Genomic DNA, 24944 nt, shown 5'->3' with positions numbered 1-24944 from the left:
ACCTTGCTTTCCGAATAGGCTGTATAAGACATAACCACCCAATATACTTCAAAAAAACGTGGTCGCAACATAATCCTGATCATGATGGTGCTGTAAAAGGAGAGGATTAGTTATTCTAATTACATCATACCTCATCCTTTGAATTCACCATTCAGTCCGATGATGACATGCACACTGTCCGTCCATCCACTCAGCCAGCCAGGAACCGAATGTTGAAAATAGGGAGGCATTAGGCTCCTACCAACCCCAAAGACTCACCCCATATATGGGATTGGCATAAAACCCAAGTGGAACATGTATCTCTGCACTACAGCTGCTCCACTCATGAAATCACATCCAAAACACTCACTCATTAATTCATTACTGACAGGAATTGGGAAAGGATGTGTATTATATAATAAAGAAATAAGCATAGGCATGATCATTCCTGCTCCAGAGGCTCTAGGTACCCGAATGGAAGTACACTACTGGCCATTAAAATTGCTACACCAAGAAGAAACGCAGATGATAAATAGGTATTCATTGGACAAATATATTACACTAGAACTGACATGTGACTACATTTTCACGCAATTTGGGTGCATAGAACCTGAGAAATCAGTACCCAGAACAAACATCTCTGGCCGTAATGACGGCCTTGATACGCCTGGGCATTGAGTCAAACAGCGCTTGGATGGAGTGTAGAGCTACAGCTCCCTATGCAGCTTCAACAAGATACCATAGTTCATCAAGAGTAGTGACTGACGTGTTGTGATGACCCAGTTGCTCGGCCACCATTGACCAGACGTTTTTAGTTGGTGAGAGAACTGGAGAATGTGCTGGCCAGGGCAGCAGTTGAACATTTTCTGTATCCAGAAAGGCCCGTACAGGACCTGCAACATGCGGTCGTGCATTATCCTGCTGAAATGTAGCATTCCGCTGGGATCGAATGAAGGGTGGAGCCACGGGTCGTAACACATCTGAAATGTAACGTCCACTGTTCAAAGTGCCGTCAATGTGAACAAGAGGTGACCGAGACGTGTAACCAATGGCACCCCATACCATCACACCAGGTGATACGCCAATATGGCGAAGACGAATACACGCTTTCAATGTGCATTCACCGCGATGTCGCCAAACACGGATGCGACCATCATGATGCTGGAAGCAGAACCTGGATTCATCCGAAAAAAAAATGACGTTTTGCCATTCGTGCACCCAGGTTCGTCGTTGAATACACCATCGCAGGCGCTCCTGTCTGTGATGCAGCGTCAACGGTAACCGCAGCCATGGTCTCTGACCTGATAGTCCATGCCGCTGCAAGCGTCGTCGAACTGTTCGTACAGATGGTTGATGTCTTGCTAACGTCCCCATCTGTTGACTCAGGGATCGAGACGTGGCTACACGATCCGTTACAGCCATGCGGATAAGATGCCTATCATCTCGACTGCTAGTGATACGTGACCGTTGGTATCCAGCCCGGCGTTCCGTAGTACCCTCCTGAACCCACCGATTCCATATTCTGCTAACAGTCATTGGATCTCGACCAACGCTAGCAGTAATACCGCGATACGATAAACCGCAATCGCGATAGACTACAATCCGATCTTTATCAAAGCCGGAAACGTGATGGTACTCATTTCTGCTCCTTACACGAGGCATCACAACAACATTTCATCAGGCAACGCCGGTCAACTGCTGTTTGTGTATGAGAAATCGGTTGGAAACTTTCCTCATATCAGCACGTTGTAGGTGTCGCCACCGGTGGCAGCCTTGTGTGAATGCTCTGAAAAGTTAATCATTTGCATACCACAGCATATTCTTCCTGTTGGTTAAATTTCGCGTCTTTAGTACGTCATCATCGTGGTATAGCAATTTTAATGGCCAGTACCGTATGAAAATGATCAAATACGTTATTGATAACAAAGAAAACAGGTTACCTCCAGGGAAAGTAATGAAACTTACCAACTAGTTTCGTTTCAGATCTGGCATTCTCGAATAAACCACAGACTGGTATGTGAGATTAGTAGAAGGAAGTTGTAAGGAAGTAACATAAATGCAATTTGTGTGAGATACGATCATCCACAAGTAAGGTGGAACTTTGCTGATGGAACATTATGAGACACGTTTTACAGACTTTCAAAATAACGTGGATTACAACAGCAGCCTGTCATTGCGGACTAAAAGAGAGTGACAGAAAATCTGCCAGCAGGCAAGTGGAGCGATCTACAAAAAATTTGGGATCCCAGACTCAGTCGAGGATTTTGCTGACAATAAGACCGAATCCTTTCTGTCGAGAATGCGAAGTTACAGTGGAGTAGCGACGGATATAGTTATGTTTACGGAAGAAAAAATGATCGGAGTGTTAATGGACCGTAATATTGTAGAGAGACTTCGCCCACTCCACTGAAGGTATGACAAAGTTTAGATTGTAATTTCTTGGCTAGCTAATAATCTTGTGTTTAATTGCAGGATTTCACCTCTATAGATACCAGTGATTAAATGACTCTGTCTTGAATCGTTAATTCTGATAAAACATTAGTGTCGTCTTCATATTCACAATTAGATAAGAAATAATGTAAATATAATATTAATAAAAAGTATGGAGGGACTGATGTTTAAATGAACGTAACGAGCAAATTCTTGCAGCTGCCTTCAGTGAGCTCACTCGTATGGTACTGGTGAACGCCGTTTATTTCAAGGGTAACTGGAGCAGGCAATTTACTAAAAGAGCTACAAGACCTGAACTTTTCTACCCAGTATCACAACCAGCAAAAAATGTGGACACCATGTTCATCATGGACAGATTCAATTATGCACTCATAGGAGAACTGGATTGCCAGGCCCTACTTCTTCCCTACAAGGTAATCAGTCTGAACGGAGAACAACGAAACGAACTGCACTAAAGACAGAAGCAATGATATGAAACAGATACTCGTAATAATTATAAGTTATCGATGCCATACGCTGTATTACTGTCTTCTATAAATTTTTAAAGTACAATATTTAGTCCATGAATAAGTGAATAAATGAAGAAAAGATAGCAAGAAATTGAACCGAGTTATTTATTTGCAGTTTTTGAACAGATCAATGAAGTGCATTGTATGGTAAGACTATTCTTAAGTGTTTTCGGTAGATGAAATGGAGTGTGGAATAATTATGTTATCTGCAATGATCAAGTTAACTAAGAAAAAAATATAATACATTTTTGCTATACACGCAACACTATATTAGGACCTTTAAATGTTCCTACAGCCACATAGCTATCACAGGAAACGTAGTAAAATTAGATTTCAAATATGCAACTCACTGTATAATGTCTGTGATGATATTCTTACATTGTTGCAGTCTGTAGTCGATTACTCTGTTAAGTAAAATATAGTGTTAATGTGCTTATGTTTTCTGATTTCATTTCATACGTCAGGGTCGTAGAATAAGTATGCTGATACTTCTACCCCGAGAATTAAACGGTCTACCGAATGCTGAGAACAAACTTGCGAATGTAACTCTTCAACAAATTATGTCCAGAATGCACTGGCCTGAGGTGATTGTACACTTACCTAAGTTCAAAATGGAGTACGAGATGGAACTTACAGGAACACTAAGGAAAGTAAGTGGAACTCTAATAGTTAACCAGTAAAATTGGAGAACTGCTGGCATTTAACATGCTACTGTTAATCTTTGTCATACGAATACTGTGTTTATCAACTTTTTTACCTGGTGATGGTCATGTAGACTGAGACCAGTAGCGGATAAAGTTCTTCAACTCAGCAGATGAAGGCCTTACTCCAAGGCCTGTTTAAACCCAAGCTACCCAAGTGGCTTGAATTTTTATCCCACTCCTGAGCCTTCCTTTTACTTACATAGTTGCTTCTTCGATGTACAGATTGGACAGTAGGGGAGAAAGACTACATCCTTATCTTAGACTCTTTTTAATCCGAGCACTTCGTTCTTGGGCGTCCATTCTTATTAATCCCTCTCGACTCTTGCACATATTGTGTATTAACCGTCTCTCGTTATAGCTCACCCCTATTTGTCTCTCTCACCATTTTACATTGTAGAACGGTTTTGCCAGATCGACAAATCCTATGAATGTGTCTTGATTTTTCTTTAATGTTTCCGTTATCAACTGCAACGACAGAATTGCTTCTCTAGAGCTTTACCTTTCCTAAACATAGACGGGTCGTCATCTAACACACAATTTTCTTTTCCATTCTTCTGTATGTAATTCTTTTCAGCAACTTTGACGCATGAGCTATAAAGCTGATTGTGAGATGATTTCGCACTTGTCAACTCTAGCAGTCTTCGGAATTGTGTGGATGATATTTTGTCGAAAGTCAGATGGTATATCGTCAATCTCGTACATTTGACGTACCAACGTGAATAGTCATTTTGTTGTGTTACTTCCCCTAATGATTTTAGAAAGTCTGATGGAATGTTATCTATTCCTTCTGCCTTATTTGATTTTAAGTACGCCAAAGCTCTTTTCAATTCTGATTCTAATACTGGATCCCCTGTCTCTTCTAAATCGATTCCTGTTTCTTCTTCTATCACATCAGACAAATCTTCCCCCTCATAAAAGCCTTCAAGTGCATTCTTTCCACCTATTCGATCTCTCCTCTGCATTTAAGAGTGGAATTCCTGTTGCATTCTTAACGTTTCAACCTATCCTTTTAATTTCACCGAAGGTTGTTTTGACTTTCCTATATCCTGAGCCAGTCCTTCCGAGAGTCATGTCATTTAATATTTCATCGAATTTTTCATGTAGCCATTTCGTCATAGTTTCCCTGCACTTCGTATTTATTTCATCTCTCAGCGACTTGTATTTCTTTATTCCTGAATTTCCCTGAAGATTTTTGTACTTACTTCTTTCATCGATAAACAGAAGTATTTATTCTGTTACCAATGGTTTCTTCACAGTTAACTTCTTTGCACGTACGTTTTTCTTTCCAACTTACGTGACGCCCTCTTTAGAGATGTGCATTCCTCTTCAACTGCCCTGCATATCGGTCTACTACTTACTGCTGTATCTATAATCTTAGAGAACTTCAAGAGCATCACGTCATACCTTAGTACTTTCGTACCTCACTTCTTTCCGTATTGATTCTTCCTGACTAATCTCTCAAACATCGGCCTCCTCTTCATCACTACTACATTGTGATCTGAGTCTATATCTGCTCCTGGGTACGCCTTACAATCCAGTATCTGTTTCCAGAATATCTGTCTGACCATGATGTAAGGGTTCAAATGGCTCTGAGCACTATGCGACTTAGCGCAGTGGTTAGACACTGGACTCGCATTCGGGAGGACGACGGTTCAATCCCGCGTCCGGCCATCCTGATTTAGGTTTTCCGTGATTTCCCTAAATAACTCCAGGCAAATGCCGGGATGGTTCCTCAGAAAGGGCACGGCCGACTTCATTTCCCATCCTTCCCTAATCCGGTGAGGCCAATGACCTCGCTGTCTGGTCTCCTTCCCCGAAACCAACCAACGAACCACTATGCGACTTAACTGCTGAGGTTATCAGTCGCCTAGAACTTAGAACTAATTAAACCTAACTAACCTAAGGACATCACACACATCCATGCCCGAGGCAGGTTTCGAACCATGATGTAATCTAACTGAAATCTTCCCTCATCAATCGGCCTTTTCCACCTCTTTCTCTTGTGCTATTAGCAGCTGTAATTTATTGCAGAACTCAATTAGTCTTTCTCCTCTTTCATTCCTCTCCCAACTCCATATTTTCCTGTAACCGTTTCTTCTACTGTCCCCAAAACTGCATTCCAGTTCCTCATGATATTACATTTTCAGCTGTAATTTATTGCAGAACTCAATTAGTCTTTCTCCTCTTTCATTCCTCTCCCAACTCCATATTTTCCTGTAACCGTTTCTTCTACTGTCCCCAAAACTGCATTCCAGTTCCTCATGATATTACATTTTCATCTCTCTTTACATGCTGTATTACCCTTTGAATATCTTCATATACTTCCTCTAACTTCTCATCTTCAGCTTGCGACATCGGCATGTATACCTGAACTGTCGTTGTCCGTGTTGGTTTGCTGTCGATTCTGATAAGAACAAGCCTATCACTGAACTGTTCACAGCTACACACTCTCTGCTCTACCTTCCTACTCATAACGAATCTTATTTCGGTTACATATTTTCTGCTGCTGTTCATATTACCCTGTACTCACCTGACCAAAGATCCTAGTCTTTTTTCAATTTCACTTCACTGACGCCTATTGTATCTAGATTGAGCATATACATTTCCCTTTGCACATACGATAACCGAAGCAAAAACTTTCCAATAAAAATGGGACCATAAACGAGATATGTGCTGCTTGACAGTGAATGTGTGTTACGAGCTGCCACTGATTTCAATGTGAAATATTGTCTTAGTTAGTATAGAAGTAATTGAAATGTAAACTTTTCGATGAGGCCCCCATCTAATTGGGTTCAAATTTCACCTAAGTCTTACACTGAAAAGATATACAATAAAATTTCAGCAGGTTACATATGATGAAAAGATTTCCTCAAAATCTAAATTGATGAGAACATCCCGTAACTCAATACTTTCTCATGAAAGATTTTTTTGGACAGTCAAATTCTGCCACTGAAACTGATACCTTGGTCTCAATAGATTTAGATTAAACTTTGAAATAGTTTGCGAAGTCAAAATCTGTAAAAATTACAATATGTTTTTATCCAAAAGAAATATTGTCAGTACAAATTTGGAAGACTATAGGAATTATACATATTTCTCTTTCCAGTCACACACAAACTTGTGTCTTCATTTTCAGTTTGACCATGTTTTTCAGTTTTTAACTATTTGCATGGCAGATTCTCTAAAATGTAATTACATACTACTGATTTTTCTTCACAACTTAAAATTAGATGATAGCTTTTATATTTACATCCTACATTTTCAGATGAGAAACGAAAGACTTATAAATCACACAATTAAAAAGTTTCTTTATTAAAGTAAAAAGCTATACCGTAAATATTATATTATGAATACTTTCACCCAATATAATAGAGAGCACGTTCTTATTGAAGCTAGAGTAACACAGTAGATGACTAAAATCCTTAAATGGAAATGAATTGTTCCATATTCTAATATTTAGTACTGCAAAGAGGTTCTGCTACAGAGGATTACCTACTTAGTAGTTATCTTGAAAGGACGGCGATTATATTTTGATTCATATTTATGATTCTTGCTTGTAAGAGCCAAAGGAAAGGGAGCTGATGTCTGATGTCTGAGGGGGGAAGGGGGGTGGGAAGCAAAATGCTACATTGCTTGTGTAGAAAAATGTTCTGCAACCAGCCCTGTTTTAGTCACACAGTATTGTATTTATCAGTTTTGATGTTAATTAGTTAGTTAGTTATTAGTCACAAAACGATCACACGAATGCTAGTAAGGAACAGGATGACAAAAAGTATGTTTATTGGCTTAAGTGCGTGTGATATAATAATACCCAATATCTTAGCCTGCTGGTGAAAAGTATTTCAATAATGTAATCAAGAGCTATTAGTTATGAACAATCAGAAAACTGTTGTAACTGGCAAAAAGCCTTACTCTTTATATTTCCTTCATTTATTGTTATTTAATATGTGCATCACTGAAACGTATGCTTAAAATGGAGTACGTTTTTCGTCAAACACTTTTCTTTTCAACATTTCCAGTCAGTGTGTCGTCCTTACTGAAATCATTCAACAATGCTAAATGGCATATAAGACACCGAAATCCACTGATTTCAATACATGAATTCAACCACCGTCTTTAACTCATTGTTATTCCACACATTCGATTCCGCACATTTCGTGTGGCTGTAAAAGAAAAGTCTGTACGAATAGTTAGGTATAAAAGTAAGGATTGTCAGTTTTTTGTGTCTTACAGCTCTCAAAATCGGTGCATCACAGTTGATATGAATTCATTGGCAGACTGTTTTCGGGATTCACCCACTTTGACCAGCAACCTATTACCGAAAACAGAAATACCTTTTATTCCGAATTTAAAGAGTTAACACAAGGTTGACAACTTCTCTTGTTCACGGAAATATGTCCGAAACTTCAGCCACTTTCTGTCACTAAGAACTCAAGACTGGCGTAAATAATCAACAAGTCACGGACAATCAAGTTTCAAATATAATGTCATGTCAGTTAAATAGAATCAGTATAAATAGAAATCACAATCACATCTCTCCTCATCATAAGAAACTACAGTGGTACAATAGTTATCCAGAAAGTAAGTCTCCAACTCAACCAAAAGACTACATGTCCTCTATTGAGAAAAGTATGAGCTATTCATATCGTTGCTGTTACGTGCAACAATTCACACTTCCCATCACTCATGGTATCGCCCTTGTAGAAGCAACTAAAACGGCAAGTGGGAGGTCTCCATTGATGGTTCTGAATGCACGAAGGTAACGCCGATAGGAAATCAGCGTTAGGTCTGTCTAGGGCAGGGCCGACAGCGGCGTGCCAAACTGCACGCATGCCGATTGGGAAGGGGGGGAGGGGGCTTCCTTAGTAGCCAGTGCGGTGCAGAATTTCGTTTACAACTGCAGTATGGCAATTGTCGCTCTGCGCAATTCTCTTCAGTTTGCAAGAATCGTGGTGTCAGCGCTTTTTACCCTTCGCTATTTCTTCGTGGTATGAAGGACACTGACATTTCCAGTGGTTGCCTGGAAAAAGAACAGACAGTCTAGCGACCTCTCGTCATAAGCCTTTAAAACTGAATGGGAATCACATAAGCAGAGGATGAGAATTCTCAGTATCTATTTTGCAGTCGCATAATCGACGGGTACGGCCAATCTGCAACGAAACGACATTACAACACCATGCAGAACGAATGTAAGGACTTAGCTGACCATAAAAGAGCACAAACTTACAACGATCGCTAGATAGGTTTCATGTTTCTGCATCTCAAGAAGCACTTTGTGCTAAATTTTCGGGGATGGAGCACGTGAAGAAATAGGTGGTATGAATAATAAAATTTCTGAAGTCGCACCCGTTATTCAGCTGTCAATGGCAACAGTTTTCAGTCGAACTGAACGAAGAGTATGGAGACGTTATATACACGACTGGCCATTAAAATTGCTACACCAAGAAGAAATGCAGATGATAAACGGGTATTCACTGGACAAATATATTATACTATAACTGACACGTGATTACATTTTCAAGCTAGTTGGGTGCATAGACCCTCAGAAATGAGTACCCAGAACAACCACCTCTGGTCGTAATAACAGCCTTGATACGCCTGGGCATTGAGTCAAACATAGCTTGGATGGTGTGTACAGGTACAGCTGCCCAGGCAGCTTCAACACGATACCACAGTTCATCAAGAGTAGTGACTGGCGCATTGTGACGAGAGAGCTGCTCGGCCACCACTGACCACACGTTTTCAGTTGGTGAGAGATCTGGAGAATGTGCTGGCCAGGGCACCAGTCGAACATTTTCTGTATCCAGAAAGGCCCGTACAGGACCTGCAACATGCGTTCGTGCATTAGCCTGCTGAAATGTAGGGTTTCGATGGGATCGAATGAAGGGTAGAGCCATGGATCGTAACACATCTGAAATGTAACGTCCACTGTTCAAAGTGCCGTCAATGCGAACAACAGGTGACAGCGACGTGTAACCAATGGCACCCCATACCATCACGCCGGGTGATACGCCAGTATGGCGATGACGAATGCACCCTTCCAATATGCGTTCAATGCGATGTCGCCAAACACGGATGCGATCATCATGATGCTGTAAACAGAACCTGGATTCATCCGAAAAAATGACGTTTTGCCATTCGTGCACCCAGGTTCGTTGTTGAGTACACCATCACAGGCGCTCCTGTCTGTGATGCAGCTTCAAGGGTAACCACAGCCATGGACTCCGAGCTGATAGTGCATGCTGCTGCAAACGTCGTCTAACTGTTCGTACAGATATTTGTTGTCTTGCAAACGTCCCCATCTGTTGAGTCAGGGATCGAGACGTGGCTGCACGATCCGTTACAGCCATGCGGAAAAGATGCCTGTCATCTCGACTGCTAGTGATAGGAGGCCGTTGGGATCCAGCATGGCTTTCCGTATTACCCTTCTGAACCCACCGATTCCATATTCTGCTAACAGTTATTCGATCTCGACCAACGCGAGCAGCAGTGTCACGATACGATAAACTGCAATCGCGATAGACTACAATCCGACCTTTATCAAAGTCGGAAACATGATGGTACGCATTTCTCCTCCTTACACGAGGCATCACAACGACGTTTCACCAGCCAAAGCCGGTCTACTGCTCTTTGTGTATGAGAAATCGGTTGGAAACTTTCTTCATGTCAGCACGTTGTAGGTGTCGCCATCGGCGCCAACCTTGTGTGAACGCTCTTTAAAGCTAGTCAATTGCGTATCACAGCATACTCTTCCTGTCGGTTAAATTTCGCGTCTGTAGCACGTCATCTTCGTGGTATAGCAGTTTTAATGACCAGTAGCGGATTTTGCAGTCGCATAATCGATGGGTACGGCCAATTTGCGATGAAACGAACATTCCAACACCATGCAGAACGGATGTAAGGACTTAGCTGACCATAAAAGAGCACAAACTTACAACGATCGCTACATAGCTTTCATGTTTCAGCATCTCCAGAAGCACTTTGTGCTAAATTTCCGGGGAAGGAGCACGTGAAGAAATAGGTGGTATGAATAATAAATTTTCTGAAGTCGCACCCGTTATTCAGCTGTCAATGGCAACAGTTTTCGGTCGAACTGAACGAAGAGTATGGAGACCTTATATACTATTGCGAAGCACGTAAGTTGAGTCAATAGGAGTGCCTGGAACCCTTTCGAGATTTCAAACCTGCTATTGTCGAATTTGCGAGGGAAAAAGTACTGCAGCAACGAAAATTAGAACATCCAGAATGGATTGGAGAACACATATGTGGACTTGACTGCTTACTGCACACAATAATGAATTGCAAGATATGGAACATCTTATTTCTGATTTGTCTGCAATGAATTTAAAGAGACAATTGCATTACAGAAAGGACAAACTGTGACAAACACATAGCACATTTCCGTAAGGTCACTGGAGAAAGTGCTAGGTATGAAGAGTTCATATTTTTCTAACCGTCTTGAGAACATTGCCAACTTATATCCCATTTAGAGCTGATTTAAAGACCGTTTGCCGTTTCATTTGAACGCGGCGCTGTGCATGTGCAGATGTAACTGACTGATCTACGTGCAGTTCCGGTTTTAAAGACAAATACATTTACGTTAAAATTATCTCGGACGTCTATATTGTTTTCCTTTGGTAGTTTTCACTTCTCCATAAGGAAGTTGCAAAAATGTTATAATGTTTCGAGCGAAACACCTTCTTTCGATTACGAAACTAAATAAATTACGATTACGAGTTGAAAATTTATGAAATTGTACTCGTCTGTCCACATACCAATAGTTTGTAACAGATAAAAATTATATCGTGTGTTCAGCGCACCAAACCAATTACAAATGCTAAAAATTTGATCTATTTGTGATCTATGTTATTGACAAATGTGAAATATAAAATCAAGTCGTATCCAGTGCAACTGAGTTGCTATTCAGTGCGACTCGACTTCGTTAGTAGTTGTTCCGATTTTGTACGAAACTGCCCTTCATTCGTTCTGTTGACATTTATAACGTTTTCTGCAATCTTCTGAAGGGTTCTGACTAATTTGATGCGGCTCGCAACGAACTCCTTTCCTCTGCCAACCTCTTCGTCTCAGAGTAGCAATTGCACCCTACGTCCGCAATTGTTTACTGGATGTATTCCAATCTCTGTATTCCGCTGACGTTTCTTGTCTCTACAGCTCCCTCTAGTACTATGGAAGTTATCCCATGATGCCTTAACAGACGTCCTACCATTATGACATTCTTCTTGTTAGTGTTTTCCATGTGTTCCTTCCTCGATGAATCTGCGCAGGTTCGAATCCTGCCTCGGGAATGGATGTGTGGGATGTCTTCAGGTTAGTTAGGTTTAAGTAGTTCTAAGTTCTAGGGGACGAATGACCTCAGATGTTAAGTCCCATAGTGCTCAGAGCCATTTGAATCTGCGCAGAAACTCCTCATTCCTTACATTGTCAGTCCACCTAATGTTTAACATTCTTCTGTAGCACCACATCTCAATGACTTCAATTCTCTTCTGTTCTGGTTTTTCCACAATCTACGTTTCATTAACATACAATGCAGTGCTCCAAATGTACATTCTCAGAAATTTCCCCCTCAAACTAAGGCCTACGTTTGACGGTAGGAGTCTTCTCTTGGCCAGAAATGTCTTTTTCGCGACTCCTAACCTCTTTTTTCATATTCTCCTTGCTCCGTTCATTATCGATTATTTTATCACCTAGGTACCAGAATTCCTTAAATTCATCTGCTTCGTGATCACCAATCCTTATATTAAGTTTCTCGCTGTTCTCATTATTGTTGTTAAACCTTTCTTCGATTTACTCTCAGTCCATATGTTGTACTCATTAGCTTGTGCATTCCATTCAGTAGATTCTCTAATTCTTCTTCACATTCACAGAGGGTAGTAATGTCATCAGAAAATCTTATCACTGATATCCTTACACCTTGAATTTAAATTCCACTCTTGAGCCTTCCTTTTATTTCCGTCATTGCTTTTTCGATGTGTACATTGAACAGTGGGGGCGAAAGGCTACAACCCAGTCTCACATCATTATTAATCCGAGCACTTCGTTCTTGGTAGTACCGTCTTACTGTCCCCTTTTCGTTCGTGTGCACAGTGTATATTGCGTCTTTCCCTATAGCTTACCCTTACTTTTCTCAGAATTTTGAAATCTGGCACCTTTTGTCATCTTTAACAAGCCTTGATTTGTGCCATCGCCTTTCCAGAAGTCAAACTGATCGTCTGCTAACCAATCCCTAACTTTCTTTTCCATTCTTCTGTACAAGATTCTTATCAGCAACTTGGATGCATGAGCTGTTAAGGTGATTATGCGATAATTCTCGCGCTTGTGACGTCGGCTTCGATGTGGATCCCAAAACATGTCAGCTTGATAGTAAAAACATGGCATTTTTGACTGAGTGTGTAACCTCCCTCTTACCAATCGGCCTATCCTGCTTGCGATATAAAATATGACCGTGCAACGCGTGTGTGCCTAATGGATTTTTTCTAATTGGATAAGGCTATCTTTCCCTAAGAACTGATAGCGATAAGTAGATGGAAAGTGTACAACCAAACCTTCTGGTGGAAAGTCTACTAAAAATAAAAAGTATTTAAACCGAACATGGCTGTAATTTGGAAAATAAAAGTTATTTTGTGCATTCACTCACGAACAAAGCCGGACAGAAAAGGGGTACCAGTGATCATGAATCTAAAAGTTACACTAATGAATGAAGAGGAAATAATTAACGGTCGCCAGCCCACTAGGGCAATTTACATCCAAAATCCTGTACAAGATGATGGCAACGAAAAACATGTGCTATCAAACACTGACCTGGCAACTGAAAGTTGCCATGTTTTTTGACACCAATTTTAAGTGAGTATGTAATGATAAAGAAAACTGAGAAGTCACACATCGTTATATCTGGCATTACATTTTGAAAAAGGCAATCGAGTAATTATTTGAAAATATGCAATTAACCTGTATGTTAGTACTGAACTTCGTTACGTGAACAATGACTTTCAGTGACCTCAACATAACATCATCAAAGAAATTTCGAAAAAAAGCAAGCCCTTTTTACTTTGCCTTTACTTATTTTGCGAATTGGATTTCATATTATTGTCTGAACAACTGCGCCTTTTTTTCTGACTTGAACAGAATTAAACACTAAAATACGTACGAAACGAAACAGCCATGTGCTCCAAGCTATTTGTAAAATAAATAAAACTTCTGCACTCTGAATTTGTGCCGTTCTGTTATTCATCGCAGTTCAAAGGGTTTCAGTCCGAGTGTGATTAGGCGCCTTCTGACTTAACTGCAGCACAACAATGTTCTTTGACGGAATAAATGTCAAATGATTGAAAGTTTTTTGGCAAATAAAAGAAGAAATAACGTCTTTCTTAGACAACTTGGATACACAAGAAGCGAGGAAGCATCTGGAGTTCCTAGCAAACGAACTCAAGAAGCTAGCTGTGACTTTTCTGAAAGATATTCTGAAACATTAAAATGCGCTGATTACTGAGCTACAAAGAAATGGGAAATTAATAAGTGATTGGATGCAAAGTTTGTTTTCTTTCCGTCGGAGGTTGCAAGCCAAGAATTTAGTCCCTTTCCAGCACTTCTTCAATATAAAAACAATTCTGAAAAAGATTATAACACTAGCTTGCTATACGTCATGCGCCACTCTTCCTGAAATACCGATGGTTAAGTCCTGTCACGGGAAAAGCCACGTATAACACTAACCTGCCGTCACACAAGCTAATGTTACCCTCTGAAAGGATATTGAGTTTTGACCGCGCGTGTGTCCAGTGGATGAAGGTATAGGACTATAATTTTGAGTATGGCGCAATTAACAGAAAAACTAAAGACTTTAAAATTTGGGGCTAAATGAAAGTAGAAAAATTCTTATATGGATGAAAAAATGGACGGCCGCCAGTCCAATTAAGCACATTAATTTGGAAATATATGTTTAAGAAAACTGAATGTTTGTTATTGAAATTAATTTCATTAATATTTCCGTTTGCATAGCACACAGGACACAAGCGGACAAAGGACACTCGGAGCTGTGGGTAGCAGCAGTTACCAATAATGCACAAACTAGTATCACAGAAAGCAAAAAATGTACCAAACTTACACCAATAGCAGTTACACTCACGATAATTACTTGAACCAGTACTGAAATGTTAATGCAAGGAGTGCAGAACTAAAGATGGACCTGAGGGACCGCTGTCTTAACTGGCATGTAAAAACCACAAATGAAGATAAATGAAACCACAATTACTCTGTTCATATCCCTCTGCTTATATTTGTTTTGCTTAGCCGCGATAATATTCCAATTATCTTTCCAAAATGAGAAGAATATGGTGGGGACCCATAAACTGGTACAGTATCACCCGTCAAACTCTGTGATTATCTCAGTAGCAAAATTTAATTTGAACAAAGTCACTTCTTAACTTCACTTGTAATAGTTTACATTTTACTTTGCAAAGCAAATTATTTAACACTGAGCTCAATTAACTTAAAAAAAAATCATTCATGATAGTAATCAAGGCTGAATTACGTTTCAAGCTATTTGCCTTTTTCATTTCCTGTGAAGCAGCTATTCTAGACAGTAACAATCTGGCACAGTACTTTTGCAAAACGATACTTTGCAATAATCTGAGAGTACTTTAGCAAAATTCTGTCTTCAATTTTTTTATACTTACACATTTTGACAAACATAAATAAGTCACTAGTTCATTTGAAACAGGAAACTCTGTTTTATAAGCACTTAGGAGGGGACCCTGCATAGGTTCATGATCAGTATAAAAGGTACGGTTTCAAACACAGATCTACAGCATTTGGATTATTAGTAAACTCACTCACACAAATTAACTGGTCCATGCTCTGATACATTTCTGTATGCAAGAGGTTGGTGGAGCAGTGGCGAAGTTGTGGTAAGCGCCGTGGTGGTTAACTGTACTCACGGCTCTTGGTGTTTGAATGCTCAATTCAAGTACTTCTGGGCCATTAGAGCCGTTCCTTATTGCTGAGACTACCAAGCAACAAAATGGTTCAAATGGTTCTGAGCACTATGGGACTTAACTTCTGAGATCATCAGTCCCCTAGAACTTAGAACTACTTATAACTAACTAACCTAAGGACATCACACACATCCATGCCCGAGGCAGGATTCGAACCTGCGACCGTAGCAGTCGCGCGGTTCCAGACTGTAGCGCCTAGAACCAAGCAACAGCCAAATCCACATCCGAGGCAAAATTCCATGCAAAGCTGCCTCCAATTGCCTCCCTTGGCACCGTCGATGTGTACCGTGCAACGGCTATCCACTGACTTCGTACCGTTCACACAAACGAGCCGCCCAGTTTGACCGCCAAAACCACCTTTACATCGCGCCAAGCCACTTCCGTTGCGGAGGGACTTCCCTACATCTTTTACATTTTACAATACAATTTCCCTAAGCATGAAGCAGCTTCCAATACATAATATATTTCTTAAAATATACACATATTATAAAAATTCATTTTTTAAACAATTATTTATCTTTTTCCATATATACATTACAAACTCTAATTTTCCTGTTACAAATCAAGGACTTTAACTAACAACGAACACACACTCCATAATCGTAGTTACACAGTTGTTGTTGTTGTTGTTGTTGTTGTTGTTGTGGTCTTCCGTCCTGAGACTGGTTTGATGCAGTTCTCCATGCTACTCTATCCTGTGCAAGCTTCTTCATCTCCCAGTACCCACTGCAGCCTACATCTTTCTGAATCTGCTTAGTGTATTCATCTCTTGGTCTTCCTCTACGATTTTTACCCTCCACGCTGCCCTCCAGTATTAAATTGGTGATCCCTTGATGCCTCAGAACATGTCCTACCAACCGATCCCTTCTTCTGGTCAAGTTGTGCCTCAAACTCCTCTTCTCCCCAATTCTATTCAATACCTCCTCATTAGTTATGTGATCTACCTATCTAATCTTCAGCATTATTCTGTAGGACCACATTTCAGAAGTTTCTTTTCTCTTCTTGTCTAAACTATTTATCGTCCATGTTTCACTTCCATACATGGCTACACTCCATACAAATACTTTCAGAAACGACTTCCTTACACTATATTCGATGTTAACAAATTTCTATTCTTCAGAAACTCTTTCCTTGCCATTGCCAGACTACATTTTATATCCTCTCTACTTTGACCATCATCAGTTATTTTGCTCCCCAAATATCAAAACTCCTTTACTACTTTAAGCGTATCATTTCCTAATCTAATTCCCTCAGCATCACCTGACTTAATTCGACTACATTCCATTATCCTTGTTTTGCTTTTGTTGATGTTCATCTTATACTCTCCTTTCAAGACACTGTCCATTCCGTTCAACTGCTCTTCCAAGTCCTGTCTGTCTCTGACAAAATTATTATGTCATCGGTGAACCTCAAAGTTTTTATATCTTCTCCATGGATTTTAATACCTACTCCGAATTTTTCTTTTGTTTCCTTTACTGCTTGCTAAGTATACAGATTGAATAGCATCGGGGAGAGGCTACAAAGTTACCTATTATAAATCTGCCACTAATCGACATAAGTGTTAAAAGGCATTGCTCTATTTTCAAATTTTGTGTCAGATCTTACGAAAGAATTTTCATCAACATTCCAAGATTTCTCAGAGGTAGAGAAGTTGTCGTGATTCTTAAAATCGCCTTTTGAAGTTTCTCCAGCGGCAGAATGGACTGATGTGACTGCGAAGTGGCTCCCTCTTTCAAAGGCCTTACTCCTAATGGAGATAATAGACCTGCAGGAAGACATTTTCTTGCAAACGTACAAAACTGCTTCGGTCGAAGAATTAGCTACTTACCTGGCCACTGTATATCGCTCCACATATGTTTTTGATACTTCATTTAAAAACTGAATTTTTCGAAGAACCATTATCGCTCAAGGGGGAGCCAGCTTGAAGACACTTTTCGCGTAAGTTGCAATCCGCGTGAATCTAATTTTGAAAAAAATTATCAAGACTACAAATGTAACTTATCGCAATGAATTTTAAATTCAATTATGCCTATTTGTTGTATTTCATATTTTTGTAAAAAAATTAAAATAAAAGTAATTAGGGAATATGTTCTTTCAGGTCTCTATAAAAATTTTCAGAAGTACTCGAACCCCACCTAAAATTACTTGCCGACCCGCGGTCTAGGGTACGGTCCCGACATCGTAAAATAAACGCCTTTGGGAAGGTCGTGAAAAGGTGTATGGTGAAGAGTTCTTGTGGAAGGAATGGAGGGTGGAGGACAACAAGAATGTAGCGTATTGTGGTGAAAAAAGTAGGATAATTAATGAGAAATATAACAGAGGGAGCTTTTGTGAATTAATTGATTTACTAGTGGTTGGGTAACACAATATATATATATATATATATATATATATATATATATATATATATATATATATATATGAGTGAAATCTTATGGGACTTAACTGCTACGATCATCTGTCCCTAAGCTTACACACTACTTAACCTAAATTATTCAAAGGACAAACTCACACACACACACACCCATGCCCGAGGGAGGACTCGAACCTCTGAAGGGGTGAGCCGCACAGTCCACGACTGCAGCGCCCTGACCGCTCGGCTAATCCCTCCCGGCGGTTGGCTAACAGATGCAGCTCCCAAGACAGCTGAGCATAATGAATAAATTAAGACTTTCAAGCGTTTTTGGAGCGATTTAGTACTGTGCAGCTCCCTGTGTATGTATCGAGAAATGAGGCTCAAATGTTCATTTTAAACAGAGCCGTTCTCTTCTGTGTGCGAAGACATTGTGGCGTAATATGAGATTGCAATATACCTTTTTGTTACAACGTTCTATTCTATGGGAACAATGGAGCGTGAATTCAGACAGCAATATATGTCGAAATATGAAATAGCGCTAAATGTGTGAATATCAACGCTGGGCTTATATATATATATACAGGGTGTTTCAAAAATGACCGGTATATTTGAAACGGCAATAAAAACTAAACGAGCAGCGATAGAAATACACCGTTTGTTGCAATATGCTTGGGACAACAGTACATTTTCAGGCAGACAAACTTTCGAAATTACAGTAGTTACAATTGTCAACAACAGATGGCGCTGCAGTCTGGGAAACTCTATAGTACGATATTTCCCACATATCCACCATGCGTAGCAATAATATGGAGCAGTCTCTGAATGAAATTACCCGAAACCTTTGACAACGTGTCTGGCGGAATGGCTTCACATGCAGATGAGATGTACTGCTTCAGCTGTTCAATTGTTTCTGGATTCTGGCGGTACACCTGGTCTTTCAAGTGTCCCCACAGAAAGAAGTCACTGGGGTTCATGTCTGGCGAATAGGGACGCCAATCCACGCCGCCTTCTGTATGTTTCGGATAGCCCAAAGCAATCACATGATAATTGAAATATTAATTCAGGAAATTAAAGACGTCGGCCGTGCGATGTGGCCGGGCACCATCTTGCATAAACCACGAGGTGTTCGCAGTGTCGTCTATGGCAGTTTGTACCGCCACAAATTCACGAAGAATGTCCAGATAGCGTGACGCAGTAATCGTTTCGGACCTGAAAAATGGGCCAATGATTCCTTTGGAGGAAATGGCGACCCAGACCAGTACTTTTTGAGGATGCAGGGATGATGGGACTGCAACATGGGGCTTTTCAGTTTCCCATTTGCGCCAGTTCTGTTTATTGATGAAGCCGTCCAGGTAAAAATAAGCTTCGTCAGTATACCAAATGCTGCCCACATGCATATCGCCGTCATCAATCCTGTGCACTATATCGTTAGCGAATGTCTCTCGTGCAGCAATGGTAGCGGCGCTGAGGGGTTGCCGCGATTAAATTTTGTATGGATAGAGGTGTAAACTCTGGCTCATGAGGCGATACGTGGACGCAGGCGTCATTTGGACCGCAGGTGCAACACGGCGAACGGAAACCCAAGGCCGCTGTTGGATCACCTGCTGCAGTAGCTGCGCGTTGCCCTCTGTGGTTGCCGTACGCGGTCGCCCTACCTTTCCAGCACGTTCATCCGTCACGTTCCCAGTCCGTTGAAATTTTTCAAACAGATCCTTTATTGTATCGCTTTTCGGTCCTTTGGTTACATTAAACCTCCGTTGAAAACTTCGTCTTGTTGCAACAACACTGTGTTCTAGGCGGTGGAATTCCAACACCAGAAAAATCCTCTGTTCTAAGGAATAAACCATGTTGTCCACAGCACACTTGCACGTTGTGAACAGCACACGCTTACAGCAGAAAGACAACGTACAGAATGGCGCACCCACACAGACTGCGTTGTCTTCTATATCTTTCACATCACTTGCAGCGCCATCTGTTGTTGAAAATTGTAACTACTGTAATTTCGAAAGTTTGTCCGCCTGAAAATGTACTGTTGTCCCAAGCATATTTCAACAAACGGTGTATTTCTATCGCTGCTCGTTTAGTTTTTATTGCCGTTTCAAATATACCGGTCATTTTTGAAACACCCTGTATATTGTGTTCGAGCGGAAGTCGACAGTAGTTCTTGAAGAAACATTAGACCACACAGCAAGATATCAGAGATAAATGCTCACAGGAAGGAAGGAATCCGTCACCTATGGAAGGAGACGATTCTGTAGTATGTTGCACTTCGCTGTAAGTGAATGATTCATCAGTTATGCTATTGTTGGACAACTTAAGATGATTGCCAAAACGTCGTAAGTAGTTAATATTAACATCTCTGCTGTTTTGAAACAATTCAAAATGTGTAACAAACGCCATTCATGCAAGGTGGGTTTGTTCTAGCTAACGTACATTAATGCATAACTATTTCAGCTTATCTGTGCGATAAGAAAGAGCAATTGTTATTATGTACAATACCAAACATTGGAGATTTCAAAGTAAAATATCTGATTATTTAACAAGTTCATTACTAGATACCAATCTCTTGAAGTGCGGGCCCAAAGTAAACGCATGTTACAGCAAAGCCAAGTCATCGAATATTATGTGTTCTTAAAGGTTTATTGTCACTGCGTTTTTCTAAAGAGTTAATTGGTAGCCAAGGTGGACGTATTTACTAAATTGAAGAGTGAACAAATTTTAATTGCTTATTACATTGACAAAGTTAAGAGGCGTTTTCCATATTGTTACACGGATTGCATTTTCGTAACGTATTGTTAGTGCTACGATGTATGCTATAAACTTGAAAATGAACCGACATTAAATTAACTAATCTACACTGAAGCGCCAAAGAAACTGGTATAGGCATGCGTATTCAAATACAAAGATAATTAAACAGACAGAATACGGCGCTGCAGTCGACAACGCCTGTATAAGACAACAAATAGCTGGTGCAGTTGTTAGATCGGTTACAGGTGCTACAATGACAGGTTAACAAGGATTAAGTGAGTTTGAGCATGGTGCTATAGTTGCCGCACGATCTTTGGGACACAGCGTCTCCGAGGTAGCGATGAAGTGGGGATTTTCCCGTACAACCATTTCACGAGTGTACTGTGAATGTCACGGATCCGGTGAAACACCAAACTTCCGAGATAGCTGGGGCCGGAAAAAGATCCTGCAAGAACGGAACCAACGACGACTGAAGAGAATCGTTCAACATGACAGAAGTGCAACCCTTCCGCAAACTGCTGCAGATTTTAATGCTGGGCCATCAACAAGTGTCAGCGTGCGAACCATTCAATGGAACATCGTCCATATGGGCTTTCGGGGCCAAAGGCCCACTTCTGTACCCGTGATGACAGAACGAAAAAAAGCTTTACGCCTCGCCTTGGCCTGTCAACTCTGACACTGGACTGTTAATGATTGTAAACATGTTGAATGCTCCAACGAGTCTCGTTTTAAATTGTATCGAGCGAATAGTCGTGTACTGGTGTGGAGACATCAGGAATCCATGGGCCCTGCATGACAGCAGGGGCTGTTCAAGCTGGTGGAGGCTCTGTAATGATGTGGGGCGCGTGCAGCTGTAGCGATATGGGACCCCAGATACGTCCACGTACGACTCTGGCAAGTGACACGTACATAAGCATGCTGTGTGATCACCTGCATCCATTCATGTCTGTTGTGCATTCCAATGGACTTGGACAATTCCAGCAGGAGCATGCAACACCCAACACGTCAAGAATTGTTACAGAGTCCCTCTAGAAACATCCTTCTGAGTTTCAACACTTCAGCTGGTCATCGTACTCCCCATACATGAACATTGTTGGGCATACCGTAGGTGTCTTGCAACGTGCTGTTCAGAAGAGATCTCCATTCGGAAGTGCAACAGTAATTACCTTATAAGCGATCCAGATAATTGCTCTAGTAATGGTGAAGCTCCATCTTGAACGTACTCTTACGGATTTACAGACAGTCCTGCGGGATTTATGGTGTCAGTTCGCTCCATCACTACTTCAGACATTAGTTGGGTCCATGCCACGTCGTTTGCGTCACTTCTTCAAGCTCGTGGGGGCCCAACACGATATTAGACAAGTGTAGCAGTTTCCCTGGCTCTTCAGTCTATATAATTCAAGTATCACGACAGCAGTTCAGTGATTATCGGATGTTTTTATATCTTGTCCAGACCTGTTCAATGTCTTTGTGACTGTTCGTGGCAACTGACTATTTATAGTTATTAATCTGTGTCGGCTCTTGTAGTTGCGATGTTTATTGTAAAGAGGGTTTCCAGTGAAAGGTACGTGCACATACCTTAGTCTTGACAATCTGAATGTTTCTGAAATATAGACAATGCTAAGCAATACACGTAACTATAATCATCAAATAATTTGTTCTGTAAATTTTATTATTTTACTGTACGTCTGAGTAATAAATTTCCCCTTTATTATCTGATTCCTTTAGGCGTTACACTAGCCACATTTTATAGTCAAGTTGCAGTACAGATTATGACACAACCTTGTATTATTTCAAATAATCATTGAGTAAAGAATAGGGCAAGGAAATTACAGTGTTCAATTACAAGGTCACCAATACCTTCTCGAAAGATGTTACTACTCATTCGCTGAGATCACTCTTCGTTACGTAGCTGTAAATCTTCCAAAACTGTTTCAATTTCATTTATTTTCGCAAACGTATCTCTTCTTCCTTTTGATCCACACATCATCCGCTTTTCTTTCTTAAATACAAAACCCGATCCTCCCCTCCATATCCCTCACCATTTTTCCATACTCACCTGTCTCCATCTTCGATTAATGACACAATTATGAAAATGCATGATGATTAAAGCCTACTGGACATGGTACTTCATTTAGGTTAATCACAAGGATGTGAACTAATACTACAGGAAACTGCAAGAAAAAATGTATACAAATACGGTTTCATAAATTCAAATATGTGATATATTCTAACATCTGTGTAAAGAAAAATCAGTAAAACATAAACTGAATCAACATTAAAACCGTAGACAATAAACAAGCAAAGAATACTATTGAACTCGATCTGCGTTAACTGGAGGGGCGGAAATCTCTGTCACAGCACACCTACTTAAAGGTGGAGATGAATGATCTTTCATAGCGCAGGGTATCAATGACTGAAAGCCACATGAGAATAAATCAAGCAACTGTGTATGTTACTGGGGTACCAGTGTTTTAGTATCTCAGTAAGAAACGACGGTTACTGTACTTCCAACTACCGACATCAACTATTTTTATAGCTCATCCAGCTACCCACTATCAACTACTTTTTTTACGTTACCCTACCAAATATCCCAAAAAAGTCTACTGTTTACGAAAATCTACATGTATTCTTGGATGGTGACGTTGAAAATTAGATGAAAGTGAGTAGTTAGAGACCTTGAAAAATAGTTGAAAGTAGGTAGTGCATAGTGTAGTAAGACTCGTCCTTAAAGTATGGTAACACTCGTTCTTACTTGCATGAGTGTGGAGCTAAAACTCTAGTACAAGAGCACATTCCCTTTTGCCTAGTATATTCTCATGTGGGCTTTCGATTGCTGAAACTCACACGGTGAAAGTTCTTTAATTTTTTTCTTCAAGTGAACACACTTCCCTTGGACGTATCTCCGACCATGTATCCATAGTCCTTTTTTGCTATTTATAAGGAATCAATTCCTGTATTTTGTCCTCATTTAGCAAAATCATCCGCACTGCCTCTCTGTCCCAAAAGCTCGAGATGTTATCCGTTTATGTGCCTCTATTATAAACGTAGTAGCCACATTTGTCAACTGAATTTATGTGGAACCATTTTCTGCTATTGTTGTCATAGATGTATTAGGAAAAATACTATGAATATATAACAAACTTTGTTTAAAACGTTTGGCCATTTAATTTCAGCTCGGCATGACTTCAATGTTCAGTGATTACGCCGCAAACTTTTCTGGAATCACTGAAGAGAAACTTAAAGTGAACCAAGTACTGCACAAAGCTTTCATCGAGGTTAACGAAGAAGGCACAGAGGCTGCTGCTGCTACTGGTGAGTAATTTGGAAAAGGAAGGAAGATCAGGGTTTAACGAGCTCGCTAAAGAAGGAGCAAAAGCTCGGATTAGAAAGGGACGGGGAAGGAAATCGGCCACGCCTTCTCAAAGGCAACATCGCGGTATTTGCCTGGAGTGATTCAGGGAAACAGCGGAAAACCTTAAGCCAGGATGGTCGGATGCGAATTTGAAATGTCATCATCCAGAACGCGAGTGCTAACCAGTGCACCATCTCGCTCGCATAAGTAATTTACTGCAGAAGACGTGACATTCTTGTTGTTAGATGACGATATTAAATTCTTTCGTAAACGTGAAATTGACCTTACGTCAGTGTTCTCTGACTCAGAAAAAAGAGAAGATTAGAAAATTAGGAGCTCTGTCTATTTATGGGAAGTTGCATTTTTTTTTTTTTTTTTTTTTTTTTTTGTAAAAGCCTATCTGGGTGTACTGCCGCAACACCTTTTAGAACACTTAAAGTGAAAAGTACTGAAATGAATATATATTTATGCTGAATTGCACCGGTATCCCTCAGAGTTGAAAGTTTTTGCAACTCGGCCGAAACGTCAGTTAATGGTGGTATTTTAAGCACTTGCCGCGCGGTAAGAGACTTGGTTCAAATGGCTCTGAGCAATACGGGACTTAACTTCTGAGGTCATCACTCCCCTAGAACTTAAAACTGCTTGAACGTAACTAAGCTAAGGACATCACACACATCCATGTCCGAGGCAGGTTTCCAACCTGCGACCGTAGCGGTTGCGCTGTTCCTGACTGAAGCGCCTAGAACCGCTCGGCCACCCCGGCCGGCGCGGTTAGAGGCGCCTTGTCGTAGATTGCGCGGCCCCTCCCGCAGGAGGTTCGAGTCCTCCCTACGG

At 40.6% G+C, this 24944-nt stretch overlaps 1 protein-coding gene across 1 annotated transcript in view; it reads left to right on the top strand.

Annotated features, from left to right (window-relative positions):
• Positions 1–2635: 2635 nt before the first annotated feature.
• Positions 2636–24944, top strand: part of LOC126335473 (serpin B4-like) — a 31860-nt gene continuing 9551 nt past the window's right edge. The window contains exons 1-3 of the mRNA XM_049998790.1: positions 2636–2843; positions 3404–3589; positions 23932–24070. Of these exons, the coding sequence (XP_049854747.1) occupies positions 2652–2843; positions 3404–3589; positions 23932–24070 (517 nt within the window). The 5' untranslated portion in view covers positions 2636–2651. The remainder of the gene's footprint in view (positions 2844–3403; positions 3590–23931; positions 24071–24944) is intronic.

This window comes from Schistocerca gregaria, chromosome 2, assembly GCF_023897955.1.
Source record: "Schistocerca gregaria isolate iqSchGreg1 chromosome 2, iqSchGreg1.2, whole genome shotgun sequence".
Lineage (NCBI taxonomy): Eukaryota > Metazoa > Arthropoda > Insecta > Orthoptera > Acrididae > Schistocerca > Schistocerca gregaria.
This window is presented reverse-complemented; position numbering and strand designations above follow the sequence as displayed.